Genomic DNA, 10,967 nt, shown 5'->3' on the forward strand with positions numbered 1-10,967 from the left:
TTAGGAAAATATATAGTGGGCTTTGAAAAGCGTACGCGTCACGCTTTGTTTTTTTTTTTTTTTTGTTAAAAGTGGAAAGGAGAATAATGTAAGGGGCAGAGGGAGAGAAAGAGAGAGAGGGTGATGGAGGCACTTGCCGCACTGCAAGCCTCATATGGAGGAGACGCTTCCTCCGATTCGGACACTGATGACGCAACTCCAGTCCCTACCAACTCCAAGGAATCCCCAAGCCCTTTGCCCCCACCTCCTCTCTTCCTTAACCCTTCCAATTCCACTCCCGTCGGTAACTTACCCACCAATGTTCTCTATTTTCTCGATTTCATTGTTTGTTACTGAGGGAACCCCACAAAAGTAGAAACCCTTTTTTTTCTTTCTTGAAGCCCTTCATTTAAAAAAAAAAAAGAGCAAACGTTTTTATCAGCAGCCAAACAGAGCTGAAGAAGATTCTTGATGGTTTTATAATTTATGAAATTATTATAAAACTTTGCTCACTAAGCGTTTGATATTTTGATTGTTATAAGGGACAATGGACTGCCTGCAAGCTGGACAGGCCGCTAGAGTTAGGAGCTTTCCCCATGTAGAAGGGAACTACGCTTTACATGTGTACATTCCTGGTAATTCAGTTTCTTAATTCTAGTTAGCACGCTACTTTCTTGGCTTTTATTTATAAAAAAATATATCAATCTTCCTGTCAATATCACTAATCTTGAGAAAGTGGAACTTCTTCTTTGGGTTGCTTTCTTTATGCAAACTGAAAAATGGACAACCTTTGTCTGCATGTTGATAACTAAATGTGGTTTCTGATGTTGACGCTATCTCGTGCTGCCAGTCTTTGAATTCGACTGTCCGGTACTTGAAAGGGAAAAGGTTGTACAGACTATGTTAGTTTTTTTCCAGATCCAGTTTATGAGTTTTTTCCTGACTGAAGGCTCAGCTGAAAGGTTGATGCCTCTCTAGATTCTTTTTGGCTATGACTAGTTCTTGAGTGCATTAGTGACAAATATTTGTGATCTTTGTCATCATTCTGCCCTTGTTATCAGTAAGGGGGAACATACAAGTGCACTTATTTCTTACCGTGTTCTTTTTATTTCTGATTGGCTTGAAAATGTCCATTAGACTTTTGTGAGCTTATATTCTGTTTAATGTGCTTCAGTTTACATACCATCTGTACCAAAGAAGGAGCTGACCTTGTTTTTGAAGAAGCTAGCATCTCTTGTACCTGGCCTTCATGTTGTTGATGTTGATGTTCCCCTTAACAGTCTCTATAAGGATGATCACAAGCTTGAACAAGTTGCCCTAGGAAGGGAATTCCACATTAGTTTGGGAAGAACTGTTCCCATTCGGGCGCACCAGATTGATTCAGTGGTGGCAATGCTTCGGCAGAAGCTTCAATTCCAGAAGCGGTCAGATTGTATTTTCTAGCATGTGAATTTTAGTTTAATTCTAGAGCATGATATTATGTGCTTTCACATCAATGCATAATTTTCTTGTGAAACAGGTATTGGATTGATTTTAGTAAGTGGCAAGTTTTTGTTAACGATGATCATACACGTACCTTTTTATCAATGGAAGTTATTACAGGAGGATTAGCTGAGGTATCCTGCGCATTCTTTTATTTTCTTTTTCCTTTTCCCTCTCTCATTACTTTCGCGTTTTCTTTCTTTTTTTGTTGTTAAAGTAGAACTTCCAAGTTTGAATTTGTCATTGAGATGCTGATTTGCTGCCTTCTTTCTTCTTATTCCCCTCCCTGCAAGTCTTTGGTCTAGCTTTGTCATATTTTTCTCTGCACTGTAGTCCATACCTACTAGGGGTCTGGTTTTGTTGTTGTATATTCTGCAGTTATTGTTTCTTAAGAAGCATGCTTGTTTCCTATAATACTAAATAGATGTGGTATTCATTTCGGCTTCAATTTGGTTCAGATAAGAAAGCAAATTCACTCTGTTAATGAAGTTTATAAGCTTCACAACCTTCCTGAGTTCTATAAGGTAGGTGTATTTACCCCTCTTGTTTATGGTTATTTAATTATCAAAGTTTTAGGCTCCGTTTGGATTCAGAAAGTGTTTCATCTCATCATTACAATTTTTTCAAATTTTCAGACAAAATATAATAAACAATTCAACTTTTTCAAATCTCAATTTAACTTTTTCAAATCTCAAAATAATAATAATATTAAAAAATAATATTCTAACAATATTTTTTTCAACTTTCATCTTTTATCTAAAATCATCTCATCTCATCTCATCTCATCTCATCTCATCTCTGAATCCAAACCAGTCCTAACTGGCACTTTCTTGAATTTACGGCAGAGAGATAACTAGGAAGATTTTCTTGCAGCAAATGATTATGGTTGCCAATGTTGGTTTTGATAACAGGATCCGCGGCCACATATATCCTTAACTTGGGCATTGGGTGACATCAGCGATTCCCTAGAGAGGGTGGTTGAAGAAGAAATTAGGAGATTCAATGTTGGGAGCTCATTACATAAACGCATTTTTACCAGTAAGTTTGGTGGTATCGAGTGTAAGATTGGTAATAAAACATATAAGATATGTAAATTTCAAGATGAATAACTAAGCCTCGTGATTGAATAGTGTCTATGCTGAAGAATTTCACTTCTGATGGTGTATTTGACGATCGACGTTGCTTACTCCCACATCCACATTATGAATTTTATGATAGAAGCTGGACGGGTAAAGGATCAGGCTAAAACGTATCCAAAAAATAACAGATTATTGCCCAGCGTGAAATTCCGCTGGCTTTTCAACAAAAAATATGGCTTCTGTCTCATATGATAAACACTCATTTCCTTTATTTTGTAGAGTTAAGTCTGTAGAGGTTATTTTATTGAATAACAATACTTCAGAGTGCATTATCTAAGCCGAGGAAAAGGCTGAAATAAATTGTGGTGATCACCGATTGCCCATCAGCACCTCTTTTTTGCACCGGCTTACGTTGCACTGACGCTATCAGAGATTCAGACACATTAAATTTTTTTTTTTTTCTCCAATAGATATTTTATTTAAACAAAATGGAAGAGGGTAAAACATTATATTTAAAAATTACGGCTATACTAATGAATAACATTATTTTTACTTATTTTATTTTACCGTAAAATGTAGTAAACTGGGTAATTTTCAGAAGGCTCAAAATGATAGTGAAACTGTAATACGTTTGAAGGATATTGTCGTTTACGGTTTCTTATTCTTCTTTGTTTACGAATGAAAATATGATATAAGATAGACTTGGCATTAGGAAGTTATACCTAATGCATTAAGATAGACTTGTAGATTTGTGATACACATGTAAATGCAGATTTTAAGATATATGGTATTCACGACATTGATCCAGACTTAAAGGGAACATTGCCTCTAATATATATCATTACCCATCTCTCAACGTGTTGAAAAGCTCTATCGTTTGCTAATGATAATAAAAATAAAAGGTAGAACACTGGTGTTGTTTGATATAAGGGAAGCAGAAAAGAAGAAACAACGAAAGAGTACAAATCTATTTTATAATTATTATTATTATTATTTTGATAAACTAACAATGAGAAATACAAATCTATTATTTGTTGCGGGTTGAAAAAAGTTTTCCTCTCCTTTCGTTTACGTATACTTTCACAGAGAAGAAAATGCTAAACACCTCCGCTGTTTGTATCTACAAAAATAGACGTGTTATCAACAAATACAGTTACGGTAATGCTTCTGAACATCAATTGGAGACTACAATTCGTTGCTACACAGATGTTCATGTGTTCCTTACGCTGTTTGTATATACAGAAATATTTACGATGTGTTGTATGGTACAAGAGAGGCAGCCCATGACGATGCAGGCTGCAGTTCTTAGTCAAAGGGATCAATCCGAGGGTCATGTTCACTAGCCATAGCCATTCCGGTACAAAGGCACGTGGGGCACATAACCTGACGAATTAAAAACAAGTGCTAAAATGGAAATGGTGGTTTGAAACTTGCATCTGTTCTCTAGATTTAAAGCTTAAAACAGAGGAAAAACTGGGGAATGTAGAAACTTCCAACTTCTAAGTCGTTTGATTCCGTTCATTAGTGGGGCCATCTAACGAGGTTTCTTTTATGCTAAATGCCCAGCATCATAAACTTGATACCTATACAAAATATAGTGCTGAAATTCTACGTCTTGAATTCAAGAAGGAGCTGTTCCCCCCATATGCATATGAGCCATGAACACTGAAGTGTTAGGGAGAAATGACAATCAAATATCCACGTATATTGAATTTCTCATTCAATAGACGCCAAAAATATTAGAACCAGTTGTTAGATGTCCAACCTTTCCAGATCCTGAACAATTCGAGCATCTTTCTGTTTTAGATGGTGATACAGGCTGATCTCCACCATTGGTTGTTGATATTGGTTCGATAAGAACTAGTGCTCCACTGCTTAAACAGCGAGCACAAGAAAGATATCCTGCATCCACCAATTAGAAAAGATCAAAAGCATATTTCCTGAACAGGTACATATCCTCTTCTCGGGCATGAAACCCAAGCAATTGCTCTATTCAATACAAAGTGTCACCAAACAATTTAATCAATCGTACGGTTTGGTTAACAGGAAGAGAAAACGAATGTTCAGTTAATTTCAATTTTATCTTTTATTCAAATAAGAAGCCATAATTTGATACCTTATTTTAAGTGGGCACAATCAGATTAATGCCCTAAAATTTTCTAAATTTTGCAATAATCCAAATTTCTTTAAAAGTTTCGAATTTCGATGGGAGACCTGCCCCCAAACAAATGTATGAGGCTCCACACCTGCTCAAGTATAATTTAGTAAAACCATCTCAAATATGGATATTAAAAACAAGACAAAAAAACAAGAGATTCCAACATTGATACCAGTTCCAAGACAATATTTGCATCTTTTATGCTCCTGCTGTTTTACATTGTTTATTTCAACCACCATTAATGCTGAGATGACCCCAACTGCTCCTCCAGAGAATGATGCCACAATGGGATCAACCTGACTGCAGTTATGTGACAGGAAAGCTGATTAATAAAGAAACCACAGAAAAAGCAGTGTATGGCCATCGTTTACAATATATTCAAATAAACATGGATTACATGGGGTTCATTTTGACTGAACGTCGACAATTTCCAGATCTCTGTAAATTACAGTTGTTTCAGTTTCAAATTCGGCCCATGCCTACCAGATGACTGAAATCCAATTTTACAAAGTTTGAAGTTTTGACTTAAAAATAAATTAGGTGCACCACATTGTGTCATACACAAAACAGGTGGTACTTAGTATTCTCAGAGTCCCCAATCTAGGTAAGAATTTTGGGCAAAGGATTAGCTTAGAATAATAACCAACAAACACTCTCTACTATTAACAATAAATAATTTTCCCCCTATCCGAATAATGCGTAAAGGATAATGGAAAACACGTAATATGCTTAACTCTCTAGTTTTATCGCCTCCAATAAACTTCTCTCAAATTGAAAATATATTCCAAAAATATGCAAGTTCATGAATGTCAGATTTTTGTTACGGTAGCAATTGGTAAGTAATGTAATTTCATTCATTTCCCAAGTTAGATAAAGATATAGTGAGTGCATCACCAAGAAAAACTTAAAAGGGAGCTAACTAGAAGTTCAAAACTTCAATCCGCTGAACAAGACAGCTGCTCGCAACTACATCTAGCAGAGAGGTGACTCCTTCCTTCACATATTGACATTATAGGGGTACAAATGATCCGGTCCGGTCGGTCCATTCGGTCCAGCCTAATTTTTTTTTTTAAAATAATTAATAAAAAAACTATTTAAAATATTAAATTAAATTAAGTGATTTATTAATGTGAATTATGTAACAAACTCAATAAAAAAAATATTTTATTTGGTCAATGATAATAAATTAGATGAAAATTATATTATTAATTTATATAATTACTATATAGTTAACTAATTGATATTATATATTAGTTAATTCATAGAATATTAACAAATATTAATAACATATTTAAAATTTTATATTGTTAATTGCACAATTATTATATAAATAATATATATAAAATATTTTTTTAATTTTATTTTTCATTCGGTCCAGTCCACGCGGTCCGGTCTAGAAAAATCTTGGACCGTGGACTGGACCGAAACTTTTCGATCCTCTAAAACGTGGACCAAGACTGACCGGTCTCAATCTTGGTCCGGACAGAAACGGTCGGTCCATTCGGTCTGACCGGACCATTTATCACCCCTAACCGACATATTGTTTGTAAGGTCTTCAGTTTGGATATTCCAATATATTGTCCACTTTTTTTTTTTTTTTTTTTTTTTTTTTTTGGTGTCAAGGAACCTCCCCAAGGCAAGGACCAAATGGCCCTTCGGACCCACTCCTACAGAGTAAACCTCGATCTCGTGCACCGCACCCTCAAAAATTTTCCTACACGGAACTGGTTAAATCACTGTTTTTAATTTCGTACCGTACCGGCCTGTACGGCTGGTATTTGCCGTACCGGCCACCAGCCGTACCGACCCAGTGGCCGGTACAGGTATGATATATGTTTCGTACCGACCTATATTTCTGCCTGTACTAGCCAATATTTCGGCCTTTAATTTAATTTAATTTTTTATTTTTTCAAACTACAAGCTTATTTTTTTATCCCAATTCAGACTAGACTATTTATAATTTATATATATATGTATTTATATATAATTTATTCATATATAGACTATTATTTTAGAATATAATTTATATATATATTTATATATATAATTTATTCATATATCGATTATCTCGAAACGGTACACAAAACAGTACCGGTACCGAAATATTTCGTTTCAATGCCTTGACCGATACGGTATTCAAAACATTGGGTTAAATCGCTGATTTTTCACCATGAGGTGTGGCCCCAACTTTTAAAGTCAATAGGCACAATTTCAATAATTTTCCCTACTTATACTTTTTCAAAAAACTACTCTCTTTTCTAAGGTAGACAAACAGTTTGGGATCAAGGTAGTTTCAAATTTTGGTTCAAAGAAAAAAAATTCAACTGGAAAATAAGTTTGTTTTCAGAAAATATTTCATCTCATCTCATCTAATCATTACAACTTTCCTAACTTCCAATACAAAATAAAATAAATAATTTAACTTTTTCAAATCCCAAAACAAAAATAATATTAAAAAATATATTCTAACAATATTTTATTCAACTTTTTAACCTTAATCTCAACTCATCTCATCTTATTTGCGAAAACAAACGAGCTCTCATCTTATCTGCGAAAACAAACGAGCCCTAAATTGATTTGTAGGATGGAGAGTCTAGTTTCTAAACCAAAATATGTGGCCTTGAGGCGGTAGTTCTGGGTTCTTGAACATTTTCATGGAAAAAATTCCCATATTTCAACAGGCAGTTGCAAATCAAAACAGGAAATTGTCTGGCAAGAGAGAACAAGATATGTACCTCAACTGCAACGGAAGATGCAGACTTCGGATAAAATCTTCATATGATGTGCCTCCGAGCCCCAATTTAAGCTCCAACTGAAAGATGTTGGGAAGCATTAGGAGATTATAAAATTAAGAAACCAAAGCATGTTTCCCAAAGAACCACGACTTTTCGATATGGGTCCTAATTTTCTCTTGATAATATTCTCTCAGATTTTCTTGGAAGCCCTGTCCTCTCTTTATGATAAATACATATATAATGGCCTACATAAGAATTAAGCCCAGCCAGTATAATTTACTTGAGAAATATAGCAGCCAGGCATTTAACATAAAATATCCTATTAACACTAAAAATAAAATGAAGCATTGGTTAAATCAGTCATAAGATTTAGTGCACAGATAACTTACAGCGGGTGCTAGAAGGCCCCCAAAAAGGATAATCCCGGCAATAAGAGAAAAACAGGTGGCATAATACAGCTTAAGGTTTGCTGAACTCTGCAGGCAATATATTGATTACCTATATGACATGATCAACATCTTGAAGGAGAACATAGCTCTAATTGTCTATAAATCAAGAAAAAAAATTAAAAATGGGGTAAAATAGGTTTAAATTTATTGGAAAATGTATTCACCATAAGAATGTTACCCTGTGAAAAAGCTCACCAAAGGAGGCAAAAATGGAATGAATGATGGAAAATTAGGAAGTTCATTCTCTTGTGCTTCCTTTAAAATCCCAACTTCTGCACTTTTAATCCTCTGTTGTATTCTCAGCCTACGAACCTACGAATTGTAGAAGGATTTCAACAGAAATTAAATCTCATTGGATAACAATGAAAGTAGAAAACATGAAATTTATTCTCAGTCATTATTTGGAGTTTATCGAGCTAAATAAATAGGATGCTGCACTGTGTTAATTATGGTTGGAAAGGTAGAGCTAAACATGGAGCTAGCTATATCGAGCAGAAGGGTATGGCAGACAACAAATAAACGTATTATACAACGAAATAGCCTGATAAAAAAAAAAAAAAAAAAATAGCCTGATCATACAATACAGACAAGTGGTGGTAAACGTAAATGTTAAGGCAGGCTAGAGAGCGGGGGGGAAGGGATAATAAACAGCAGGCCTTTGGACATCTAAAGAGCACGATGAATCTCAGAACGACAAAAAATGAAAATGAATAAATACAACGCTTTTTAAAGACACGAACAAAAAACGTTAAAAATAAAATAAAAAGAAAATGAGAAAGCTAAAGAAGCACTTAGAAAGGCTGAATCAATGACTTAAGATAATCAATCTTAGGTAAATAAGAATGATGTGTGTCAACTTAATACAATTTTGGGAAATACGACGCAGAGGGAGGGTACGCGAGAGTGACTCGTGGAATTTTGGTCCTACTCTTGTTTAATTTTTTAAAAAAAAAAAAATCTGGAAATGGGATGGGACCAAACATCCAAAGGGAAAATACATTTCCCTTCCATTTCTACCCTCCCCGTCCTTTCTAAGGCTTCAAGTCTACCCAGTATAAAGTCGGTTGGATCGAATAGATTACTTAACCAGTACACAAGGAACAGGAATATTATCCAAGAAATTTGCTGCTGTGCGAAATTGAGAGCTCAAACAACAATTCAAGCTTATGTGTCAAACCAGTAAGCCATGGGAGAGGGAAAGAGAGTATCCGTTGGATTCTCACTCACCTCCTCCATATGCAAGAAAATTTTGTTCCGACGACTCCGAATACAATCCTGGATCTCCTGTAATTCCATTGCGACAAAGTCTTGCTCTGTTTCCGGCCCTTCTATTATACAGAATCTGAATCCAAGTAATCAGTCGATATATTTTGCCCAAACCCATAAAAATATGCATCTCGAGTGGTGAGGGAAACAAATAGAGTACCCGGCGGTTTTTTTCTCAGTAGGATCGGAATCGATGGAGGCATTAAAAGAAGATGAAGATGACGAGGCGGGATCGGCGACCCTGGATCGCCATCTCCAGTCGAGCCCGTGCTTTACATGTCGAAACTTCGCGCTCCGGCGAGGGAAGCTGTACGGAAATGGCGGGTTTATATGGTGCGAGACCGCCAACACTCGACCCGAACAGAGCATCCTCTCAATTTGTTCTATGCCCGAACTTCGGTAATGGAGTGCAGTGGAGCGGGGAGTTAAGAATATTGGGGTATATTTTTGTTTGTCTTTTTACGAGAAATTTTTAAGGAACGCATGCATGTTCTGTTTTGAGAAAAATAAAATAAAATATATCTTGAATTATTTTAGCATAAACATATTTTTCATGGCGCATGTATTTTATTATAAAATCAAAAAAAAAAAACTTGTCAACAAAATTTATAAAGCATGGATATTTTGCCACGTGCAACGAGGTTGTTGGTTGGTTTTTATTATGTTTTTTGTTTTTTTTACCATTCAAAACGATTATTAATATTTTTATTTTTTTAATTATAATAAATTTTACTACAAGTAGATACAATTTATGAGTAGCAAAACTCAACCGCATAATAATGTCTCTATCTTTCGTTTTGGTAAGTATTCTCTTTTTCTTTTGGATAATATCGACGTCGTTCTTTTTGTCTTTCATTTGGATAATGTATTAATATGATATATTCGTTTTTAATGTCTCTGCTGTAAATGACAAAACATATCCTTTCAGATTCCTACCCGCGCTTGTGATCTTTGTTTTTGTTTTTTTCCTTTTGATTTTTTTCATTTTAAGACCACACATATATTATAAATTTGTAATAATATTCTTTAATTTTCGTTGAGACGCAAGAAATAAAATAAATCATTCTCTGAATGTATTATTGTAGTAGGTACCAAATTCTTGCAGAATTATATTAATTATTATTCACAATTTTAATTTGTATAAATAAGATGTTGAGATATATGTCTTGTTTGGATACTAAGAATATCTATTAATTATAAAGAAATAGTTTGTTAATGGAATATAAATAGTTTGAATTGAGATATTTTATTGAATTTTAGAAAATAATAAATAAAAAGTTGAATAAAAATAATAAAAAATTTATTTTAATATACTTTTTTAATATAATTTTATTTTATTATTTTTGTGCTTTGTTTGGAAGTTTGAGAATATTGTAATGATTAAGTAATGATTAGACGAAAAAATTAAATATTTGAAATTGAAATATGTTTTAAGTTTTAGTGATATTTGAAGATGAAATATTTGTGAATACATAAGTATAATTGTATTCAATTTCAAGATATCACTCACGGAGGAGAATGAATACCATTAGTGGAAAGGACATTTCTCTCTATCAGTACAGTGTGGGTCTGGGCTTTCACATATTCATGATTTGAGTCTCGATACCAAATAGGCCCATTAAATTTGAAAAGGCCCAACCCACTTCTTATTGCCGATTAAATAACCACCTAGCGGCAATAAAGGATAAGAGCAATTACAATAACAATCCATTAAAGTCTGAACCCTCATCCCAAGTCTGAATTTGAATAATAGATATATCTATTATCACTTAAGTAACATAATAGTTCAAAAGCTTTATATAAGAGGATAACACAGGTA

General features: G+C 34.3%; 2 protein-coding genes across 3 annotated transcripts; one reads left to right on the forward strand and one right to left on the reverse strand.

Moving 5' to 3' along the window:
• Positions 1-54: 54 nt before the first annotated feature.
• Positions 55-2,590, forward strand: LOC121260560 (U6 snRNA phosphodiesterase). Its single transcript, XM_041162491.1, has 6 exons — positions 55-283; positions 522-614; positions 1,154-1,403; positions 1,499-1,595; positions 1,920-1,985; positions 2,373-2,590. Exons 1-6 carry the CDS (start codon positions 124-126, stop codon positions 2,568-2,570), a joined length of 864 nt encoding a protein of 287 aa, XP_041018425.1. The 5' UTR covers positions 55-123; the 3' UTR covers positions 2,571-2,590.
• A 908-nt stretch (positions 2,591-3,498) lies between these two features.
• LOC121260902 (protein ORANGE, chloroplastic-like) lies at positions 3,499-9,600 on the reverse strand. Of its 2 annotated transcripts, XM_041162976.1 has the most exons (8): positions 9,309-9,599; positions 9,110-9,224; positions 8,078-8,194; positions 7,823-7,909; positions 7,434-7,510; positions 4,871-4,998; positions 4,306-4,442; positions 3,499-3,923 (listed from the first exon to the last, which is right to left on the reverse strand). In XM_041162976.1, exons 1-8 carry the CDS (start codon positions 9,515-9,517, stop codon positions 3,846-3,848), a joined length of 948 nt encoding a protein of 315 aa, XP_041018910.1. In that variant the 5' UTR covers positions 9,518-9,599; the 3' UTR covers positions 3,499-3,845. The 2 variants fall into 2 exon arrangements, with proteins under 2 accessions (XP_041018910.1, XP_041018911.1); XM_041162977.1 differs by lacking the exon at positions 8,078-8,194 and having other exon boundaries at positions 9,309-9,600.
• Positions 9,601-10,967: the final 1,367 nt, after the last annotated feature.

This window comes from Juglans microcarpa x Juglans regia, chromosome 4D (assembly GCF_004785595.1).
Source record: "Juglans microcarpa x Juglans regia isolate MS1-56 chromosome 4D, Jm3101_v1.0, whole genome shotgun sequence".
Classification (NCBI taxonomy): domain Eukaryota; kingdom Viridiplantae; phylum Streptophyta; class Magnoliopsida; order Fagales; family Juglandaceae; genus Juglans; species Juglans microcarpa x Juglans regia.

Coding starts and splice junctions, on each gene's coding strand:
- LOC121260902 (XM_041162976.1), bottom strand. CDS start 9,517: ATGCTCTGTTCGGGTCGAGTGTTGGCGGTCTCGCACCATATAAACCCG. Junction 4,999..7,433: donor CATCTTCCGTTGCAGTTGAG/GTACATATCTTG, acceptor ACATAACTGCAG/TCAGGTTGATCCCATTGTGG. Junction 3,924..4,305: donor ATTGTTCAGGATCTGGAAAG/GTTGGACATCTA, acceptor TTAATTCGTCAG/GTTATGTGCCCCACGTGCCT.
- LOC121260560 (XM_041162491.1), top strand. CDS start 124: ATGGAGGCACTTGCCGCACTGCAAGCCTCATATGGAGGAGACGCTTCC. Junction 284..521: donor TTCCAATTCCACTCCCGTCG/GTAACTTACCCA, acceptor GATTGTTATAAG/GGACAATGGACTGCCTGCAA. Junction 615..1,153: donor TTTACATGTGTACATTCCTG/GTAATTCAGTTT, acceptor AATGTGCTTCAG/TTTACATACCATCTGTACCA.